This window comes from Rhinoderma darwinii, chromosome 3 (genome assembly GCF_050947455.1).
Source record: "Rhinoderma darwinii isolate aRhiDar2 chromosome 3, aRhiDar2.hap1, whole genome shotgun sequence".
NCBI lineage: Eukaryota > Metazoa > Chordata > Amphibia > Anura > Rhinodermatidae > Rhinoderma > Rhinoderma darwinii.
Genome location: NC_134689.1, coordinates 410,714,916 through 410,739,401, shown reverse-complemented (window position 1 = coordinate 410,739,401; position 24,486 = coordinate 410,714,916). Strand labels below are relative to the sequence as shown.

The window sequence follows — 24,486 nt, the reverse complement described above, 5'->3', positions numbered from 1 at the left end:
GATCATCACATCCAGATTCCTGACACATACAGAAGACACAGGGACTGAATCGAGAGGACCACAAACCACCAGGACAGTTCTATTAAAGGGGTACGGGTCGCATTTTCATAATGATGATCCATCCTCAGGATAGGTCATCAGTATATAAAATCGGTGGGGGTCCAACACTTAGACCCTGCACTGATTCGGCTGCCTCTAGCACCAAAAGTTATGCAGTGGTCGTGCCGGTAGCCGATGGCTCCGACCACTGTGGCAGCTCTGCTCCTATTCAAGCCAACCACTGCATAACTTCTGGTGCTAGACGTAGCCAAAAACAGCTGATCGGTGCGAGGTACGGGTGTCGGTCTCCCCACCGATTATATACTTATGACCTATCCTGTGTATCGGTCATCAGTATGAAAACCCCCTCCCCCCATGCCCAGACAACCCTTTTAACTCACTGGACCACCAGGACACTTATATTAACTCACTGGACCACCAGGACACTTATATTAACTCACTGGACCACCAGGACACTTATATTAACTCACTGGACCACCTGGATTATTTACCCACCAGTATACCAGGAATGGTCTTATTAAGCACTTGATATTATAAAAGGACTGGACCAAAAAGTAGAAATTACTATTAAACTACTAACCCAACAAGTAATTTACTAACCCACCGGACCACCACGTTTATTATTATAAACCCCCAGATCACCAGGGATATTACTTATGAAGTGGTTGACCAAGTTAACCATTAAACAGAATGGTTTTAGAGTAAAAAATGTAATTTACGCAGGGGTGTGAATAATTTACTCAGGGGTGTGGCTCAGATGGGACCCGCCCAGGAGGGGCAGACTACTCATTACTGAGGCTATAACTGATTTCTGCCTGCGATGCCCTGCAAAAACAAAAATTGTATCTCATGTTTATATGAGAGATGAGGGGAGGCGGATGTCTTTTCTACCTTACCTCCAGAAGTGCAACTACCCCAAGATGGAAGGTGATAAGGCGCTGTAGACCCATAGAAAGCGCTGACGTCCTGCGGGGCCAGAAACTCTGCAAAGGTTGCTCCTTTAAACACGTCCCTTTTGCAGTGCAGGATAAGAGAGGCCTGGTCAGAGACATACACGATGCGGCCAGTAATATAGGAGACAGCCACCGAGAAGGTATCCTATGAGACAGCACAGAGAAGTCAATACTTGGTTAATAGAAATGGAACCAAGACGGTGCCCAAGAAAGAAATGGAGAAGGGTGCAACTATTTTTCCCTCCCGATTTTGCCTTAGGGCTCGAAGGAAGCGTCCTTAACTTCTCAGCCGGAACGTGTTGTCCAGTAGCTCCAAGATGTCCAGGATACGATCTTACACAGTTAACCCCCCACAGCAAATACAAAAGGGCACCCTGCTCCAATGCCAGCCTCTGGGCACCATTTCTTTAGAGTTCCCACTATATAAGACCCCATTAATACTGGAAGGGTTTCTCACTATTAATATGACGGCATACAACAAGCCGCCGCATACTTACTGGGTTTTTTAGCGTGTATCCGGACGTGACACTCTCCACCTCCTCGATGGTGAAGCTGGACATGTCCAGGTTGCAGGGCTGGGATTCATCAATGGTCCACTGCTGATAATATTCCTGGTTGGCTGAAAAGCAAATTAAAGGGAATGGAGTCGATATTCATGGAATCACAGACAGGGTCAAGTATCAGTAAAGCTCGGATAAATGCAGAATTCCTATAGTTTTGTTAGAAAAAAAAAAAAGCAGAGCCAAATAAAATGTATATAAAATATAAACGTAAAGCTCAATGTCAGTAAGCAGCTTAGAAAGCCTCAAACATTTTGTCATTTTGGCATCATTGTCTCGCTTGAATTTTGCATTCAGTTTAGCAAATAAAAAAGGATTGGTTGTCCTTTATCCATTGTGTCCTTTATCCAGGCATCTCAAAATAAAATAATCACTCCAGGTCTACTCACCCCGGACCTGTTTGACACAGGAGAGTGCATACTGTAGGGTAGCAAGGGTCCCCGATTTGCCTTTTCCCCTTTTCTCTGACGGGAGTCGTATCTTCAACTCTTTTAGCGCCTTCATCAGCTCTTTCTGATTTTTCTCCCGGGCAGACCGTTCACTACTACAGGTAGAATAGGGACAAGAAAATGGGGACATAAGTGGAGATAGGATTTGGAGAGCCAATAAAGTCTTTATTGGTGGGACTAAATGAAATTAAAATGAGAGATATGTTGATGAAGTCTACAACATATAAAGAGGAGAATCTCTACAGGTACGTAGTGGAGTTGTTTTATGTCGGCACTGCTGACACATCTCCCTGTCATCCCCTGCTTGTTCAGTATTTGCGGTGTTATATTGTGGAAGATGTAATGGTCATATGAATGGTCCTTGCAACAACATGTCCTAAAATGCAATGCAACAGAGCTCCGTGTATTATGAGATCTCAGCAAAGCTGAATTGTGAATACAGCTCTGGAGGTGAGAAAAAGACATGATGCGGTAAGATGGTTTATAGACTTACCTGCAGCCACTGGTGGAGGGATTGTCTTGTTCAGAACTGGCGCTCAGGAGGCTGTAAGCAATGGAGCTGCTCGGAGGTGATAGGCTGTGAGAGTTTGTGCTGTATAGAGAGAGAAGAACCTTGTATTTAGAGCACTGTAGAAACCTGAAGAGCCCTGAGGAGACCAATGCCAAGCACGATTCTGCGGTGGAACCCATAGCCCAGTGCCAATCTCTCACCTTTTACCGCTCTCTGTGGCCTCCAGCATGGACGAATCTTTGCCATTGCCACTGGTGCTGCTGTGGGAACTCCGGCTTTGCCGTGACTCGTTCCCGTTAGATTCATTACCGCTAGAGCCGTGGCTATTGGTATCGGTCTCATCCTGTCGCGTTCCTTCCATCTCCCTGTTGCCCCGTGTTCTCCTTCCCCTTTCCCCATGAGGGGGAGGATCGCATTGCCCGTTCATCCCCTCCGCTGATTACTGGTGTGGAGAACCAAAGACCAAATGAAAAATGGAGACGTTCTGAGGAGAGAAAACGAACGTAGAGGTCAGATGTGCAGGTAAGTAGCTGGGGTATATATATATTTTATTTTTTTATTTTAAGACAAACTGCAATACTACACAACAATGGTCCTTATCTTTATATAGCGGCAGTATTATAATAGTTATATTCTTGTATATAGGGGCAGTATTATAGTAGTTATATTCTTGTATATAGGAGGTAGTATTATAGTAGTTATATTCTTGTATATAGGAGCAGTATTATAGTAGTTATATTCTTGTATATAGGAGGTAGTATTATAGTAGTTATATTCTTGTATGTTAGGGGGCAGTATTATAGTAGTTATATTCTTATATATAAGGACAGTATTATAGTAGTTATATTCTTGTATATAGGGGCAGTATTATAGTAGTTATATTCTTGTATATAGGAGCAGTATTATAGTAGTTATATTCTTGTATATAGGAGGCAGTATTATAGTAGTTATATTCTTGTATATAGGGGGCAGTATTATAGTAGGTATATTCTTGTATATAGGAGCAGTATTATAGTAGTTATAGTCTTGTATATAGGGGGCAGTATTATAGTAGTTATATTCTTGTATATAGGGGGCAGTATTATAGTAGTTATATTCTTGTATATAGGGGGCAGTATTATAGTAGGTATATTCTTGTATATAGGGAGCAGTATTATAGTAGGTATATTCTTGTATATAGGAGCAGTATTATAGTAGTTATAGTCTTGTATATAGGAGCAGTATTATAGTAGTTATAGTCTTGTATATAGGGGGCAGTATTATAGTAGTTATATTCTTGTATATAGGGGGCAGTATTATAGTAGTTATATTCTTGTAAATAGGAGCAGTATTATAGTAGTTATATTCTTGTATATAGGGGCAGTATTATAGTAGTTATATTCTTGTATATAGGGGGCAGTATTATAGTAGTTATAGTCTTGTATATAGGAGCAGTATTATAGTAGTTATATTCTTGTATATAGGGGCAGTATTATAGTAGTTATATTCTTGTATATAGGGGGCAGTATTATAGTAGGTATATTCTTGTATATAGGGAGCAGTATTATAGTAGTTATATTCTTGTATATAGGGGGCAGTATTATAGTAGTTATATTCTTGTTTATAGGAGCAGTATTATAGTGGTTATATTCTTGTATATAGGGGGCAGTATTATAGTAGTTATATTCTTGTATATAGGAGCAGTATTATAGACGTTATATTCTTGTATATAGGAGCAGTATTATAGTAGTTATATTCTTGTATATAGGGGCAGTATTATAGTAGTTATATTCTTGTATATAGGGGGCAGTATTATAGTAGTTATATTCTTGTTTATAGGAGCAGTATTAGGGCGGGTTCACACATGGCGGAATTTCACTTAAATTCCGCTGCGGACACTCCGCAGCGTTAATCCGCAGCGGAGCCGTTTCTCCATTGACTTTCACTTTAATTTAGCAGTGTTCGTTTACACGATGCGTACAATTCCGCTGCGGAGCATAGGCTGCGGAGCGGAATTTGGTGTCCGCAGCATGCTCTGTCTGTTGCGGAGCAGTGGCGGACTGGTTGCGGACTCATGGCGGAATTTCTCCATTGACTTCAATGGAGAGTCAAAATTCCGCAATGAAGTCCGCAGATCTTATGTGTGCTGCGGAGCGTATTGTTTTTACTACCATGACATTTCTTCATTCTGGCTGGACCTATGTATTTCTAGGTCTACAGCCAGACTGAGGAAGTCAATGGGGCTCCCGTAATGACGGGAGCGTTGCTAGGAGACGTCTGTAAATAGTCACTGTCCAGGGTGCTGAAAGAGTTACGCGATCGGCAGTAACTGTTTCTGCACCCGGGACAGTGACTACCGATCTCAATATACATGTATCTGTAACAAAAAATATAAGTTCATACTTACCGAGAACTCCCTGCGTCTGTCTCCAGTCCGGCCTCCCAGGATGACGTTTCAGTGTAAGTGACGGCTGCAGCCAATCACAGGCCAAGCACAGGCTGCAGCGGTCACATGGACTGGAGCGTCATCCAGGGAGGTCGGGCCGGATGCCGAAAGAGGGACGCGTCACCAAGACAACGGCCGGTAAGTATGAATTTCTTTGACTTTCACTAGGGAAAGTGCTGTCCCTTCTCTCTATCCTGCACTGAATAGGGAGAAGAGAAGCACTTTTCCTGCAGTCCGCAGCGGCCAGTCCGCATCAATTTTCTGCACATTTTGTGCAGATCCGCTGCAGAATCTGCAACGCAGATTCTGTGCGGCATTGATGCGGACAGTTGCGGAGGAATTCCGCCATGTGTGGTCATGCCCTTATAGTAATTATATTCTTGTATATAGGAGCAGTATTATAGTAGTTATATTCTTGTATATAGGGGCAGTATTATAGTAGTTATATTCTTGTATATAGGGGCAGTATTATAGTAGTTATATTCTTGTATATAGGAGCAGTATTATAGTAGTTATATTCTTGTATATAGGAGCAGTATTATAGTAGTTATATTCTTGTATATAGGGGCAGTATTATAGTAGTTATATTCTTGTATATAGGGGCAGTATTATAGTAGTTATATTCTTGTATATAGGGGCGGTATTATAGTAGTTATATTCTTGTATATAGGGGCAGTATTATAGTAGTTATATTCTTGTTTATAGGAGCAGTATTATAGTAGTTATATTCTTGTATATAGTGGCAGTATTATAGTAGTTATATTCTTGTATATAGGAGCAGTATTACAGATGTTATATTCTTGTATATAGGAGCAGTATTATAGTAGTTATATTCTTGTATATAGGGGCAGTATTATAGTAGTTATATTCTTGTATATAGGGGGCAGTATTATAGTAGTTATATTCTTGTTTATAGGAGCAGTATTATAGTAGTTATATTCTTGTATATAGGGGCAGTATTATAGTAGTTATATTCTTGTATATAGGGGCAGTATTATAGTAGTTATATTCTTGTATATAGGGGCGGTATTATAGTAGTTATATTCTTGTATATAGGGGCAGTATTATAGTAGTTATATTCTTGTATATAGGAGGCAGTATTATAGTAGTTATATTCTTGTATATAGGAGCAGTATTATAGTAGTTATATTCTTGTATATAGGAGGCAGTATTATAGTAGTTATATTCTTGTATATAGAGGCAGTATTATAGACGTTATATTTTTGTATATAGGAGCAGTATTATAGTAGTTATATTCTTGTATATAGGGGCAGTATTATAATAGTTATATTCTTGTATATAGGGGGCAGTATTATAGTAGTTATATTCTTGTACATAGGGGCAGTATTATAGTAGTTATATTCTTGTACATAGGGGGCAGTATTATAGTAGTTATATTCTTGTATATAGGGGCAGTATTATAGTAGCTATATTCTTGTACATAGGGGGCAGTATTATAGTAGTTATATTCTTGTATATGGGGGCAGTATTATAGTAGTTATATTCTTGTATATAGGGGCAGTATTATAGTAGTTATATTCTTGTATATAGAGGCAGTATTATAGTAGTTATATTCCTGTATATAGGTAGCAGTATTATAGTAGTTATATTCTTGTACATAGGAGGCAGTATTATAGTAGTTATATTCTTGTATATTGGGGGCAGTATTATAGTAGTTATATTATTGTATATAGGAGCAGTATTATAGTAGTTATATTCTTGTATATAGGGTGAAGTATTATAGTAGTTATATTCTTGTATATAGGGGCAGTATTATAGTAGTTATATTCTTGTATATAGAGGCAGTATTATAGTAGTTATATTCCTGTATATAGGTAGCAGTATTATAGTAGTTATATTCTTGTACATAGGAGGCAGTATTATAGTAGTTATATTCTTGTATATTGGGGGCAGTATTATAGTAGTTATATTATTGTATATAGGAGCAGTATTATAGTAGTTATATTCTTGTATATAGGGTGAAGTATTATAGTAGTTATATTCTTGTATATAGGGGTAGGATTATAGTAGTTATATTCTTGTAAATAGGAGCAGTATTATAGCAGTTATATTCTTGTATATAGGAGGCAGTATTATAGTAGTTATATTCTTGTATATAGGGGTAGGATTATAGTAGTTATATTCTTGTAAATAGGAGCAGTATTATAGTAGTTATATTCTTGTATATAGGGGGCAGTATTATAGTAGTTATATTCTTGTATATAGGGGCAGTATTATAGTAGTTATATTCTTGTATATAGGGGCAGTATTATAGTAGTTATATTCTTGTATATAGGAGGCAGTATTATAGTAGTTATATTCTTGTATATAGGGGCGGTATTATAGTAGTTATATTCTTGTATATAGGGGGCAGTATTATAGTAGTTATATTCTTGTTTATAGGAGCAGTATTATAGTGGTTATATTCTTGTATATAGGGGCAGTATTATAGTAGTTATATTCTTGTATATAGGAGCAGTATTATAGACGTTATATTCTTGTATATAGGAGCAGTATTATAGTAGTTATATTCTTGTATATAGGGGCAGTATTATAGTAGTTATATTCTTGTATATAGGGGGCAGTATTATAGTAGTTATATTCTTGTTTATAGGAGCAGTATTATAGTAGTTATATTCTTGTATATAGGGGCAGTATTATAGTAGTTATATTCTTGTATATAGGAGGCAGTATTATAGTAGTTATATTCTTGTATATAGGAGCAGTATTATAGTAGTTATATTCTTGTATATAGGGAGCAGTATTATAGTAGTTATATTCTTGTATATAGGGGGCAGTATTATAGTAGTTATATTCTTGTATATAGGGGGCTGTATTATAGTAGTTATATTCTTGTATATAGGAGGCAGTATTATAGTAGTTATATTCTTGTATATAGGAGGCAGTATTATAGTAGTTATATTCTTGTATATAGGGGCAGTATTATAGTAGTTATATTCTTGTATACAGGGGCAGTATTATAGTAGTTATATTCTTGTATATAGGGGGCAGTATTATAGTAGTTATATTCTTGTATATAGGGGGCAGTATTATAGTAGTTATATTCTTGTATATAGGGGGCAGTATTATAGTAGTTATATTCTTGTATATAGGGGCAGTATTATAGTAGTTATATTCTTGTATATAGGGGCGGTATTATAGTAGTTATATTCTTGTATATAGGGGCAGTATTATAGTAGTTATATTCTTGTATATAGGAGGCAGTATTATAGTAGTTATATTCTTGTATATAGGAGCAGTATTATAGTAGTTATATTCTTGTATATAGGAGGCAGTATTATAGTAGTTATATTCTTGTATATAGAGGCAGTATTATAGACGTTATATTTTTGTATATAGGAGCAGTATTATAGTAGTTATATTCTTGTATATAGGGGCAGTATTATAATAGTTATATTCTTGTATATAGGGGGCAGTATTATAGTAGTTATATTCTTGTATATAGGAGGCAGTATTATAGTAGTTATATTCTTGTATATTGGGGGCAGTATTATAGTAGTTATATTCTTGTATATAGGGTGAAGTATTATAGTAGTTATATTCTTGTATATAGGGGCAGTATTATAATAGTTATATTCTTGTATATAGGGGCAGTATTATAGTAGTTATATTATTGTATATAGGAGCAGTATTATAGTAGTTATATTCTTGTATATAGGGTGAAGTATTATAGTAGTTATATTCTTGTATATAGGAGGCAGTATTATAGTAGTTATATTCTTGTATATAGAGGCAGTATTATAGACGTTATATTTTTGTATATAGGAGCAGTATTATAGTAGTTATATTCTTGTATATAGGGGCAGTATTATAATAGTTATATTCTTGTATATAGGGGGCAGTATTATAGTAGTTATAGTCTTGTACATAGGGGCAGTATTATAGTAGTTATATTCTTGTACATAGGGGGCAGTATTATAGTAGTTATATTCTTGTATATAGGGGCAGTATTATAGTAGCTATATTCTTGTACATAGGGGGCAGTATTATAGTAGTTATATTCTTGTATATAGGGGCAGTATTATAGTAGTTATATTCTTGTATATAGAGGCAGTATTATAGTAGTTATATTCCTGTATATAGGAGCAGTATTATAGTAGTTATATTCTTGTATATAGGGGCAGTATTATAGTAGTTATATTCCTGTATATAGGAGCAGTATTATAGTAGTTATATTCTTGTATATAGGGGCAGTATTATAGTAGATATATTATTGTATATAGGTAGCAGTATTATAGTAGTTATATTCTTGTACATAGGAGGCAGTATTATAGTAGTTATATTCTTGTACATTGGGGGCAGTATTATAGTAGTTATATTATTGTATATAGGAGCAGTATTATAGTAGTTATATTCTTGTATATAGGGTGAAGTATTATAGTAGTTATATTCTTGTATATAGGGGTAGGATTATAGTAGTTATATTCTTGTAAATAGGAGCAGTATTATAGTAGTTATATTCTTGTATATAGGAGGCAGTATTATAGTAGTTATATTCTTGTATATAGGGGTAGGATTATAGTAGTTATATTCTTGTATATAGAAGGCAGTATTATAGTAGTTATATTCTTGTATATAGGGGCAGTATTATAGTAGTTATATTCTTGTACATAGGAGGCAGTATTATAGTAGTTATATTCTTGTATATTGGGGGCAGTATTATAGTAGTTATATTATTGTATATAGGAGCAGTATTATAGTAGTTATATTCTTGTATATAGGGTGAAGTATTATAGTAGTTATATTCTTGTATATAGGGGTAGGATTATAGTAGTTATATTCTTGTAAATAGGAGCAGTATTATAGTAGTTATATTCTTGTATAGAGGAGCAGTATTATAGTAGTTATATTCTTGTATATAGGGGCAGTATTATAGTAGTTATATTCTTGTATATAGGGGCAGTATTATAGTAGTTATATTCTTGTATAGAGGAGCAGTATTATAGTAGTTATATTCTTGTATAGAGGAGCAGTATTATAGTAGTTATATTCTTGTATATAGGGGGCAGTATTATAGTAGTTATATATTCTTGTACATAGGGGGCAGTATTATAGTAGTTATATGACAGCTGTTACATCATAATTGATATTAATAGGAGCTGGGAATTATACGGAGGGCACCCCTAGTGCCAGTGAGCGGAGGACATGTACAGATCACTCCCTCATGTCCCGTTCCCACCAATGTTCCCATCAGTACTGGATTAACCGGTTTAATAATTGCAGTAACAGAGGAGACACAGTCACCAGCGCTCTCATCACAGTATGTCCTTTAATGTGTAGTGGGGTCCAGTCACATCAAATCTGTTAAATATAGGACAAACCCATCAACCAACTGGCAGTAATTCTCTAGTTTGGGGGTACTTTACAGGAATTATTTAGGGGACAGAATAAAATGTCCTCATGTGGTCAGAACCAATGAGCAACTTTTCGGTCAGCGGCCGGACCGGGGGAGACTCGCCGCCCTCTCTGCCGCCGGATCGGGGGGAGGCTCGCCGCCCTCTCTGCCGCCGGATCGGGGGGAGGCTCGCCGCCCTCTCTGCCGCCGGACCGGGGGGAGGCTCGCCGCCCTCTCTGCCGCCGGACCGGGGGGAGGCTCGCCGCCCTCTCGCTCTGCCAGCTTATAGGAAGTACAGTTCTCCATTAGACAAACAAAACTCACTCCAACTGGGTTAGAATTTCAGGTGCTCAGATGTATCTACGCTATCTGAATCAGCCCATTCTATACCCAACTTTATTAGATTCTGGCCATAGGAGGCTCATGCGTCTCAATGTGGCAGCCTAGGAGGTGTGCAGAGCACTGGCGTCAGCCTATAGGATGCTCACGTTTCTCTCTGTACAGAATATAGACTGGCTACGAGATGTAGGACTATGACACGCAGCTTTATTGTCCAGTCGGTGGGAGGCATAGTTCTCTACCTCTCTGCCCACAGGATACACGCTGGGTTCTCGCCCTCAGCCTACACTATGAACTGCTCTTACTCTTTGCCAGCCGCCATTGTCACGCCACGATGATCCGATCAACAAACTGAAAAAATGTCAAAACAGATAAATGTAAAAAAAATAAAATAAAAAAAAGCTTTGGATGATGCGAGACCAGTAAACGATCCAATCCCCCTCCCCCATACACTTTATATTATCTTAAAAAAAAGTTTCAAAGTTTCTGTAATGCATTAGAGTTACTAAAAAGCTGAGGGCTGCGCAGCGCCCTCTATCTGTCATCCCGCGCATCATTATATCATATCTAGGTCACTAGGTCAGAAAGCAGAGGAGTCAGGAAAACAGGCAGATATACACTGCGCCTACAACACTGCTAGCGGGTACACTCTATACAGATCGCCACCTAGTGGTCATTCTGTCAGGCAAACCTGATGAAAAACTAACTAAATATACTAGATCCAAAAAAAAGCTTCTTCTATCACATCATAATCGCATGCGACTGGTCACAGCAGCCCGGACTGATACATTTTACCTGCACTGATAGATTGCAACAAACTATCAGGACAGGGGACATATTTGTGCGATCCTCACAGACGAGATACAATTGCAACAAACCCTCAGCTGGGAAAAGGATTCAATTTGTACGAGTTTTCAGCACAATGAGGGGTTGCCATTCGCTGACAGCAAGCAGAAATCTTGAAAATGCTGATAAATTGCTACGCAAAGTATATTCGAAAGTTTCAGAACTTATTACACACCGATTAAGCTTCAGTCATATCGTAAGACCCGTTTAATAACAATACGGCAGCGGAGGTCGGACGGTCTGATGATGCGCAGTCCTCGTGTAGTGGCAGGACCACACGCAGCGCTCTCTCATACGCACCGTCCGTCTATCACACCAGTCACGCAGACGCCCCTGGCACATACCAGACATTTATATCTATGTTTTGTAGCCTCACCTTCCCGGTCTCATCCTCTGCGTGTCGCCCGCTGCTTCTCCCTCACGTCGTCTTCTTCTCCGCTACCTTCAGATTCCCTGGTACTCATCGTCTGCCAGCCCCGCCCACCCTGCCGTCCTATAGGTCGCTCGTGCCGTGACGTCACCGATTCACCCGCTGAAGTAAATCTCCCCACACGTGGACTGCCGCGCGCGGACATTCTGTTCCGAGCACTCTGATTGGAACCGTTAAATCGACCAATCGCGGTGCGGCTCCTGCAGAACATGCAAATATGGAACGTGCTTCTGCCATAAATTAACCCTTCCTTGGCTAAACGACACCTTGGTCCTCTCACCCCCCTCCTTCAGGTGATCAACTTTGCGATTTGGGGAAAGAAGTGTTTCCACCTTTCGCCAGATGCATGCAGATCATTAACCCTTTGTAAGTCAGTACCAAATTAACCCTGTAAACCTCTATAAAACACATCAGCCACCGCCAAGTCACAGCTGGAGGGGCACTCCGTACAGATGTAGCAGTACCGAGTTTGTTATCTCACGCGGTTAGTCGTGAAAACCTACTACGTTACTACGAAAACTTTAACCCTTACATGGCTGGGAAATCTATAATGACTTTCCCGTAAATTCGCTTCTCACAAGGTAAACCGGGGGCGGTGTATGAAACAATCACCCAACCAGGTCGCGGCTTCCATCTCGCAACCGTAGACCATCGCATTCGTTATACGCAAAGGATTTTTAAACGGGGCTGGATCCGTGCGTTTCTATACCGTAGAGGCAGCGATGATCGAACAAACAAGATCGCCAGACCTATGGCCGCCGTTAGCGCAATAACAGCCGTAATCTGATTGGTCGTTATGGGCAGCGCCTGTTTTATGATCTTCATTGATGGCAAATAAACGGACAGAGGTTTTCTAATAATATCGGATTTATCAAAACGAAAAAAACATGAAAAATCTTTTGCCATTAACCCTTTGACACTTGTGTATCTGCAGGAAATTCAGGGCCGGGCACCTTTAACTCTTCTTCTGACAACCAGAATGATTTTGACTCACGTGAGAGACACACCCGTAAAAACAGACGGGCGAGTGCGCCAAGGACATTGTGTTCTAGTAAATGCAAACAAAACAGACAGCGGTGAGAGAGACACGAGAGAGAAACCGGGCAGGAAGGTGTGCGGAGAAGGATTGGTTATGGAGGGATCTCCCGGGTGACATCACAGCCCCCCACGTAATAGCCCCCCACACACGGGCACGATGCTAGATCAGGTTGCCGCATCCTTACATAAAGGCAGCGCAGCCCACGGTATCATGATAGCGGCTTATATAAAGACTTATGTAAAAGTGTGCGAGGCAGCGTGAGGCGAGGAGCGGAGGGGATGTCTGCTTATCTGGATATCACAGTCCTGGTCATTACAGCAGCGTTACCGGATCACCTCTGTAATAGTGGGGAGGGGGCTGTATCAGTGGCAAAGTTATCTAATCGTACAATGTAATGGTCACGTGTCCCGAGGTGGCCACAAATGCTCATGAAGAGCAGAGGGTACATCCTCCAAATGAAAAATAAAAAAAAATCAACTGCTAGATAGGTTCAGGACTGCAGGCCTTGTCACAGCGAGCACAGGAGTCGGGCCTAAAACGTAACTATAGTGCAGGAGTCGGGCCTAAAACGTAACTATAGTGCAGGAGTCCCGCCTAAAACGTAACTATAGTGCAAGAGTCCCGCCTAAAACGTAACTATAGTGCAGGAGTCCCGCCTAAAACGTAACTATAGTGCAGGAGTCCCGCCTAAAACGTAACTATAGTGCAGGAGTCGGGCCTAAAACGTAACTATAGTGCAGGAGTCGGGCCTAAAACGTAACTATAGTGCAGGAGTCCCGCCTAAAACGTAACTATAGTGCAGGAGTCCCGCCTAAAACGTAACTATAGTGCAGGAGTCGGGCCTAAAACGTAACTATAGTGCAGGAGTCCCGCCTAAAACGTAACTATAGTGCAGGAGTCCCGCCTAAAACGTAACTATAGTGCAGGAGTCCCGCCTAAAACGTAACTATAGTGCAGGAGTCCCGCCTAAAACGTAACTATAGTGCAGGAGTCCCGCCTAAAACGTAACTATAGTGCAGGAGTCCCGCCTAAAACGTAACTATAGTGCAAGAGTCCGGCCTAAAACGTAACTATAGTGCAAGAGTCCCGCCTAAAACGTAGCTATAGTGCAGGAGTCCGGCCTAAAACGTAACTATAGTGCAGGAGTCCCGCCTAAAACGTAACTATAGTGCAGGAGTCCCGCCTAAAACGTAGCTATAGTGCAGGAGTCCGGCCTAAAACGTAGCTATAGTGCAGCGGTCGGGCCTAAAACGTGGGCATGAGCCATCTCACCATTAGCCATGTCCAGTCTACCGCACAACCAGCCATCCGATACATAAGACGACAATGTCTACCAAAATAGAAGTGTGCTGGGAGACTAGAAACACCCCATTAACCTCATTTATGTCTAATACATCAAGTCTCACCCTGTGCCATCCTGAACGCTGGTAAAAAACAAACCTTAGGTCTCTATAATGTGACATTTCCTCCACCGACAACTTAAGGAAAATTGAAGGAAATTTATGGTGGAAGAGAAAAAATAAAAAACAGACTAAATTTTCCAAAACCTGGCACGGACTCTGAGGTTTGACGTTCAAATCGCTCATTACGTAAAGAGGCCATGAGATTTCACCCGCGTAACAAAATCATTCTAGCCCCATCTCCGAAAACCACATCAACGTCTCCTGCGACTCCACCATACTTTTTAGAGTGGACATAAGGGGGAGGGGGTCTGAATAACGTTATGATGGAAAATAGCGAGGAGGGATTCCAGCCGGTTGGTTCTTGAATACGGAGACAACCGCCATCTATGTAGCATTCAGGACAATCTGTGTTTCGTTAGTTTTTCATGGTCCAGAGACCCAAATTCAAACTTCTTCTATCCTCCCATCTGTTTGTTACCTTTGTAAAGTTCTGCTCCGATACCTTACAAACCGAGGCGGACAAGCAGTAGGGGGGTGGGGGGGGGACATGTCCGGTTTGATAGATCAGAGATAGCCCACCATTAGATGTTGTGGTGCCACATGTTCCACACCAGTAAAGCATGAAGTTCTCGATGTGACAGGAAAATACCATAAAAGACGGCCACTTGACCCCTCAGCAGGACCCGGATCAATAGTCTTACGTGTCACAGGTAAAGGTGAGCAAATTTCCCAAAATTTGATTGGTTTGCATAAATTTGCTGCAAATCATGAGTTCCCGATTGCAGTCTGACACTCTGACGTCTTCTAGGACTGTATCCGAGATGAATACGGTCCTAGAAGACATCAGAGAGTCAAACATGGAAATCAGCGCACTTACAATTCCACTCCTAAAATAAAAAATACCATAACTACGGCCCTTCCTCAGCGATGACGGTGATTGGCTGCAGCAATCACATGGGACAAAACAACGTCATTTCAGGAGGTCGGCAGGGGCGCGTCGCTGTGGGAGACCAGGGGATCTGGTAGGTTTTGTTATTTTTTTTTATCTCCTTTTCACCCTTTTTTTTTTTTCATTTTTACAGCGGCCAACATTTTGCCAATTCCCCAAAAATGTTGGCTAATCCAAAACTTTTGGGAGATTCGGACTGAATTTGATTCGTGCCAAATTGCTTGGCTCAGCTCTAGTCACAGGTCGCCGACACGTGAATGTTCCTTCAGAAGAGGTCAGGATGTGAACTACCTGGACACTCGGTAGGGATATTTCTGAATTTGCCACGTGCGCCATGATGAGTAGTGGGTTTCAATGGCACGTTCATGCTCCATATTCCCCCTTATTACCTACACTGTGTTGGAGTAAGTCTCGCTTGAAGACCCTGGTACTAAAGATACATGAGGTCCCACCACCTAGAGCACCACGTGCCACCATATGTGATGGCATCACCCGGTTAACATGAACAATACCAATACCAATGAAGCATCATTATTATTAATTTAGTCATCGTGCCTACGCCCCATCCACAGCTGCCCGCTAACGTAGCCAGTCGCGGGGGCCTCCTATTGCTAGGCCGCTGCCCGTCAGTAACAATTAGACGGGTCTGCTAGGATACAGAAGCTGCTGCTATATACGTGTGACTGTATACGGGGGGGGGTGTGACTCCGGAAACGTCTGCTGACGAAAATACAAGAATGGAGGTAAATGTCAAACATGGAAATGTATTCAATAACGGAGATCCCGACTGTACGACCAGCACCAGCGTGTACATTATTAATGTTACCCGAGAACCAATGGCGTCACCACAGGTAATGGGCTGAGGAACAAAAAAACAAGAACCAGAGCGAGCGCCATTTTGCTGAAGATTGGCAGAGAACTACCTCTTCATGGCCGCCAGAAAACAAGACTTCATTCAGTCTGGACATTTTTTATTTCAAGCGGATGGATCGTTTTCTAGATGTGGTAGTCCGGCGCTGCTGCTTTACTGATACTTTGGAGGACATATAGCGAAACTGGTGCCAAGGAAAAATGGAGCAGTTGTCCATAGCAACCAATCAGACCTCTCATTTTTCAGAGGCCCTTTGAAAAGAAAATGAAAGCAGCCACCTCATTGGTTGCTATGGGCAACTACTCTACTTTTCCTTTGCACCAGTTATGATCCATCTCGTACTGTGGCCCCCATTTATCAATGTAGTTGCGCCAATTTCTGGTATAAAGCGCGGCAAAAATTGTCAGAGATTATCCAGGCAAAAACTTGTAACCCTTAAACAACGGTGACAAACAGAAACCATTTGCGCCGGATCCGTCACCATTGAAATGAATGGTGATGCAGGCGGATACCTATGGTTTCCATTTGTTTCAGTTTGGATTCCGTTCTTGGGTTCCCCAGACGGAAAGCTCCGACGCATGAAGGGAGTCCCGACGCAGATGTGAACGAAGCCTAACGCTTCACGCCGCTCTCGTCAAACATTGAAAATTGGGGCGTAGTTACAATAAAGTAGCCGCGGTCTCCATGTTTAAGATAGATTTACTGAGGTAAAAGCCAGAAAATTGCTCAATTTTGTGCAAACGGTTTTCATTTTCTGACCTTCAGACAATCCGAAAGGCGGCAAAGTTCACCTTTCAATAAATTTGGCACAATTCACTCCAACGCTCTATAAAACACCAGTCTCAACAAATCGGACCCTTTGTGTTTTAATTCCTAGAACTTTTTTAATCTCTGCTTGCTGTCACTGAATGGAAGCTTACTTATTTGCATCGTAGAAGCTGAAACCCAGTCCTGATCATGTCCAGCTGACACAGGTGCAGGGCCCGTTACAGTGTACGAGAGCTCTCTCATAGAACAGGCCCTGCACCGCTGTCAGGACGGGTTTTCAGTCTCTGGATGAATATGTTGCTATAGCTTTACATCATGTGTGGACTATCTGGGACAGCAGAGCGATCTGCGGCCTCCGCAGAAATGTGACTTATTGGTCTAGAGGACGGAAATTTTGCAATCTTCAGCATAAATACATTTGGAATAAAAATCTCTTCCAGGTGAAGCGGCCGCGCTCCTTATGTCGCTCCAACACAGCGCAACTTCTACATTAAAAAGTCCAGATTAATTCCTCTCATCAGACGTCACTTGACCGTGACCTCGGAATGTAGAGCACGAAGCGATCACTCTATGAAGGGCGGCACAATGGATTGATTGGCTGCTTTGAACGCCAGGGGCGTGGTTTTCTATCCTGCACGCTCCGAGAGACGAGTCTGCACACTTTCCAGTTTCTTCTCGTCTTCCTTGTCTGTTGTGTTCCTCTCCCCGGCTCCGGGGCGTAAGCTGGGTTAGTAGGGCAACCAATGAGAACGCAGCCAGGACACGATACAATGGGACATGACCGGAGCACACGTGGAGGCGGGTTACGCGCGGTGAGATTCCGTGCGTCATTGCGTGGACCTTACATTTAATGGGAGAACAGCGGGTATGAACGGCGAGAGTGGGAGAGATAAAGCGGTGACGTACACAGCTAAGAAAAGCAGAAAATAAGATGGCATGAAGGTCGCGCTAAATATGTCGCAGACGTAAACGAATTTATAGCGATAACCCAAGAGCCAGCAAAAGACCACAAAGACTGACAAGCATGGCGCAAGCTGCCCGGGCACACAGGGCAATCTTCAATGCTTCTGTAGATCAGACGTCCAGCGATGAGTGACACTTGAATGGGAAATGACAGGACCTGAATTGGCGCAATGAGTCGACTATATCACAGTGCTGCGACTGCATGGCCAAGGATAAAAAAAAAAAAAAAAAAAAAGAGACAGCGCTGTCGGAGCTCAGGGTACGTTGAGAATTTTTTTGCAATACAGTGAAAAAAAAAAACATGAAACGTCGATTCTTCTTGCTACGTAATGAGTGCCCTATGTGCAAATAGATGAAGGGCGGGGGGCAATACATGTAAGATGACCTGTCCTGCAGGACTACAGCTGCCCATACACTTTAGATGGCTGTCAGCCAAACACGCCCAATCCTTTCTCCTAACATTAGGGTAGAGTCGCGGGACCCCCCACCCCACACACATTAGAAAGTCAGATGGTCCCACCATCATCGACAGGTTCTGCCGACTTTCATCTAATGTGTATGGGCACCGAAAAGGGGTACTCCGGGTCTGACTGCTGGGACTCCCACTGATCGGCAGAATGAGGGGTCCCGAGTCCCCCGTTTGAATGGAGAACTGTACTCGGTCATCTCCATCAGTCCGATCGACAGTGAGGAGCGGTAATACGCATGCTCGACCACCACTTTATTCAAACGGAGGACTCGGGACACCTATAGTGCATAGTATACAGAGTAGGGAAGAGAAGCTGAGAGGAAAAAGATCTGCCCTCACCCCATGGCAAGACGGACTACAGTCATGTTCTCTTGGTTGCAAGTGTTGGGCATGAATACATTTTCCTTGATGGGAGAAAACCAAGCTCCACTCTTACTCAAGATATTTGTGTCCATCCTCCCACTGTGAGATAACAACTCAATGCTCTAGGGTCTAAAGATAAGGCGCTGTCAAGAAGCCAAAGAATAGGAAAGAGACTGGGCATCTGAGATGTGGAGAAGGTTGTAGCGCTCTTTACTTGAGACCAACACAGTATGGACACCAGCGAAGTAATGACAGACACTTGGAACCACCACCACGGTGTACAACCATTAGTCCAGTATGGTGAAAGATCTTGTGTGGGTTTGAGGAACATCATCTGGAGTTGGTGAGAAGTTTATCCGGTGTGGGGTTGAGGAACATCATCTGGAGTTGGTGAGAAGTTTATCCGGTGTGGGGTTGAGGAACATCATCTGATGTTGGTGAGAAGTTTATCCGGTGTGGGGTTGAGGATCATCATCTGGAGTTGGTGAGAAGTTTATCCGGTGTGGGGTTGAGGATCATCTGGAGTTGGTGAGAAGTTTATCCGGTGTGGGGTTGAAGAACATCATCTGGAGTTGGTGAGAAGTTTATCCGGTGTGGGGTTGAGGAACATCATCTGGAGTTGGTGAGAAGTTTATCCGGTGTGGGGTTGAGGAACATCATCTGGAGTTGGTGAGAAGTTTATCCGGTGTGGGGTTGAGGAACATCATCTGGAGTTGGTGAGAAGTTTATCCGGTGTGGGGTTGAGGAACATCATCTGGAGTTGGTGAGAAGTTTTGGTTTGAAGATATCATATATTAACACATCATACCATGTCTGACACTGCCTGGAGAACGTTTTACTGGGGTGGGGGATTCCTTCTAATGCAAGATAATGGCTCCAAGCAACTGCTTTAAAGATCAAGCCGAACTTAATAAACCAAGAAGCTGTTGGTGTCCTCAGAATAATGGAGTGGCCATTCTAGAGTCCAGACCTCCCCCAGATCTAAAACCGAATAGAGAAAGAGGCGTCTTGGATTTCTGCCGAGTACATCACACTCACCTATGGCATCCATCTTACTGCTGAAGGTTCTAGGTCCAATGGGACTAAAAGAAGCCGACAGCACAAAGTAATCCATGCAGTACCATATACCAGTACAGGGGGTATCCATAGGTTCCCCATAACTTTCAAAGGAAAGTAACTACAAGCAAGAAAGCCCCCGAAATTAAAATCGTGTCGAACATAGACCCCAGTGGAATTGGAGAGGGTCCCACGTTGTAAAGTTTAACCCCTTTAATTATTAACCACTGCTGACCCAAGGAGCTCATTTAATATATCCACAAGGATTGTCCATAAAAAACTGGCGCACTCAGTGTTATAGTCTCGAGATCACGGCCGCCTCAATTCCTCTGTTCCTACCGAGACATGTACATGATGCACCAAGATTTCATACACTGATGAGCCGCTACTTCAGGTGTAGGACTCGCTATAACATAGGGCTGAGGCACAGAAATTCCTGGAAGATGATTATGTCAGTGAGCAGCAGGCAGGTGTGGCAATGTGACAACCACCCGATCACATAATATTCTCTTACCCGACTCAATATAATGTGTTATGCAATAGGAGTGAGTATGACATAATAACAAAGTAACGGAGGGGGAGGGGAGCACCGAGGCTGCAGAGACCGAGGATGTCAACAGCAAGAAATGGATTGTAAATAAAGGAGGAATGTGGAGAGCTGACCGGTAATAGCAGCCGCCTCCACTAACCCATCCTACACATTCCCCACTATAACGGGCAGTATTATAGCAGTTATATTCTTGTATATAGGGGCAGCATTATAGTAGTTATATTATTGTATATAGGGGGCAGTATTATAGTAGTTATATTCTTGTATATAGGAGGCAGTATTATAGCAGTTATATTCTTGTATATAGGGGGCAGTATTATAGTAGTTATATTCTTGTATATAGGAGCAGTATTATAGTAGTTATATTCCTGTATATAGGGCACATTATTATAGTAGTTATATTCTTGTATTTAGGAGGCAGTATTATAGTAGTTATATTCTTGTATATAGGAGCAGTATTATAGTAGTTATATTCTTGTATATAGGAGCAGTATTATAGTAGTTATATTCTTGTATATAGGAGGCAGTGTTATAGTAATTATATTCTTGTATATAAGGGCAGTATTATAGTAGTTATATTCTTGTATATAGGGGGCAGTATTATAGTAGTTATATTTTTGTATATAGGGGGCAGTATTATAGTAGTTATATTCTTGTATATAGGAGCAGTATTATAGTAGTTATATTCTTGTATATAGGAGGCAGTATTATAGTAGTTATATTCTTGTATATAGGGGGCAGTATTATAGTAGTTATATTCTTGTATATAGGAGCAGTATTATAGTAGTTATATTCTTGTATATAGGGGGCAGTATTATAGTAGTTATATTCTTGTATATAGGGGGCAGTATTATAGTAGTTATATTCTTGTATATAGGAGGCAGTATTATAGTAGTTATATTCTTGTATATAGGAGGCAGTATTATAGTAATTATATTCTTGTATATAGGGGCAGTATTATAGTAGTTTTATTCTTGTATATAGGGGCAGTATTATAGTAGTTTTATTCTTGTATATAGGGGCAGTATTATAGTAGTTATATTCTTGTATATAGGGGGCAGTATTATAGCAGTTATATTCTTGTATATAGGGGGCAGTATTATAGCAGTTATATTCTTGTATATAGGGGGCAGTATTATAGCAGTTATATTCTTATATATAGGAGGCAGTATTATAGTAGTTATATTCTTGTATATAGGGGGCAATATTATAGTAGTTATATGCTTGTATAAATAGGGGCAGTATTATAGTAGTTATATTCTTGTATATAGGAGCAGTATTATAGTAGTTATATTCTTGTATATAGGAGCAGTATTATAGTAGTTATATTCTTGTATATAGGAGCAGTATTATAGTAGTTATATTCTTGTATATAGGAGCAGTATTATAGTAGTTATATTCTTGTATATAGGGGGCAGTATTATAGTAGTTATATTCTTATATATAGGGCACATTATTATAGTAGTTATATTCTTGTATATAGGGGCAGTATTATAGTAGTTATATTCTTGTATATAGGAGCAGTATTATAGTAGTTATATTCTTGTATATAGGAGCAGTATTATAGTAGTTATATTCTTGTATATAGGGGCAGTATTATAGTAGTTATAATCTTGTATATAGGAGAAGTATTATAGTAGTTATATTCTTGTATGTAGGAGCAGTATTATAGTAGTTATATTCTTGTATGTAGGAGCAGTATTATAGTAGTTATATTCTTGTATATAGGGGCAGTATTATAGTAGTTATATTCTTGTATATAGGGGCAGTATTATAGTAGTTATATTCTTGTATATAGGGACAGTATTATAGTAGTTATATTCTTGTATATAGAGGCAGTATTATAGTAGTTCTATTCTTGTATACAGGGGCAGTATTATAGTAGTTCTATTCTTGTATATAGGGGGCAGTATTATAGTAGTTATATTCTTGTACACGGGGCAGAATTATAGTAGTTATATTCTTGTATATAGGAGCAGTATTATAGTAGTTATATTCTTGTATATAGGAGCAGTATTATAGTAGTTATATTCTTGTATATAGGGGCAGTATTATAGTAGTTATATTCTTGTATATAGGGGCAGTATTATAGTAGTTATATTCTTGTATATAGAAGGCAGTATTATAGTAGTTATATTCTTATATATAGGAGCAGTATTATAGTAGTTATGTTCTTGTATATAGGGGGCAGTATTATAGTAGTTATATTCTTGTATATATGAGGCAGTATTATAGTAGTTATATTCTTGTATATTGGAGGCAGTATTATAGTAGTTATATTCTTGTATATAGAGGGCAGTATTATAGTAGTTATATTCTTGTATATAGGGGGCAGTATTATAGTAGTTATATTCTTGTATATAGGAGCAGTATTATAGTAGTTATATTCTTGTATATAGGGGGCAGTATTAGGGGAGATTCACACGAACGTTGCGTTTTTGCGCGCGCAAACAACGCAGCGTTTTGCGAGCGCAAAAACCATTTGACAGCTGCGTGTGTCATGCGTGTCTGATGCGCGGCTGCGTGATTTTCGCGCAGCCGGCATCATAGAGATGAGGCTTGTCAACGCCCGTCACTGTCCAAGGTGCTGAAAGAGCTAAATCTTTCAGCACCCTCGACAGTGAATGCCGAACACAACAGCGAAAAACCTGTAAAAAAAAAAGATAAAGTTCCTACTTACCGAGAACTTCCCGGCCGTTGCCTTGGTGACGCGTCCTTGGTGACGCGTCCTTGGTGACGCGTCCTTGGTGACGCGCCTCTCTTGACATCGGGCCCCACCTCCCTGGATGACGCAGCAGTCCAAGTGACCGCTGCAGCCTGTGATTGGCTGCAGCCTGTGCTTGGCCTGTGATTGGCTGGAGCTGTCACTTGAACTGAAGTGTCATCCCGGGAGGTCGGACTGCAGGAAGGAGACAGGAGTAATCGGTAAGTTAGAACTTCGTTTTTTTTTTACAGGTTAATGTATTTTGGGATCGCAAGTCACTGTCCATGGTGCTGAAACAGTTTAACTCTTTCAGCACCATGGACAGTGACTATCTCCTGACGTCGCGTACCGATAATTTTTTTGCCGGGATCGGCCAAAACGAGTTTGGCCGAACCCGGTGAAGTTCGGTACGCTTGTCCGGCTTCGCTCATCGCAAAGACACTCCGTTTGGATGTTCGGAAACAGAAAAGCACGTGGTGCTTTTCGGTTTTCATTCATCCTTTTCACTGCTGTTGCGCGAATCACGCTCGTCCCACGGAAGTGCTTCCGTGTGGTGCGCGTGATTTTCACGCACCCATTGACTTCAATGGGTGCGTGATGCGCGAAATACGCAGAGTTTTTGAACCTGTCGCGCTTTTTGCGCAGCAGACAAACGCTGCGCAAAAAGCACGGACTGTCTGTACTGCCCCATAGACTTGTATTGTCCATGCGTGCCGCGTGAAAACCACGCGGCCCGCACGGACCGAATACACGCTCGTGTGAATCCCCCCTTATAGTAGTTATATTCTTGTATATAAGGGGCAGTATTATAGTAGTTATAGTCTTGTACATAGGAGCAGTATTATAGTAGTTATATTCTTGTATATAGGAGCAGTATTATAGTAGTTATATTCTTTTATATACGGCGCAGTATTGTAGTAGTTATATTCTTCTAAATAGTATTATAGTACTGCTCCCTATTTACAAGAATATAACTACTATAATACTGCTCCTATATACAAGAATATAACTACTATAATACTGCCCCCTATATACAAGAATATAACTATTATAATACTGCCCCCTATATACAAGAATATACCTACTATAATACTATAATACTGCCTCCTATATACAAGAATATAACTACTATAATACTGCTCCTATATACAAGAATATAACTACTATAATACTGCTCCTATATACAAGAATATAACTACTATAATACTGTCCCCTATATACAAGAATATAACTACTATAATACTGCTTCTATATATAAGAATATAACTACTATAATACTGCTCCTATATACAAGAATATAACTACTATAATACTGCTCCTATATACAAGAATATAACTACTATAATACTGCTCCTATATACAAGAATATAACTACTATAATACTGCTCCTATATACAAGAATATAACTACTATAATACTGCT

General features: G+C 40.7%; 1 protein-coding gene across 6 annotated transcripts in view; it reads right to left on the bottom strand.

Annotated features, from left to right (window-relative positions):
* Positions 1–24,486, bottom strand: part of PER1 (period circadian regulator 1) — a 71,334-nt gene that overhangs the window by 8,640 nt on the left and 38,208 nt on the right. For 4 of the 6 annotated variants that reach the window (XM_075859226.1, XM_075859230.1, XM_075859229.1 and 1 more), the window contains exons 1-6: positions 11,876–11,963; positions 2,734–3,017; positions 2,516–2,614; positions 1,963–2,117; positions 1,511–1,632; positions 957–1,158 (exon numbers count right to left, since the gene is read on the bottom strand). In XM_075859226.1, coding sequence (XP_075715341.1) covers positions 957–1,158; positions 1,511–1,632; positions 1,963–2,117; positions 2,516–2,614; positions 2,734–2,960 — 805 coding nt within the window. In that variant the 5' untranslated portion in view covers positions 2,961–3,017; positions 11,876–11,963. Of the gene's footprint in view, positions 1–956; positions 1,159–1,510; positions 1,633–1,962; positions 2,118–2,515; positions 2,615–2,733; positions 3,018–11,875; positions 11,964–24,486 lie in introns of those variants that run through there. The other 2 variants (XM_075859228.1, XM_075859227.1) reach the window with 1 other exon arrangement.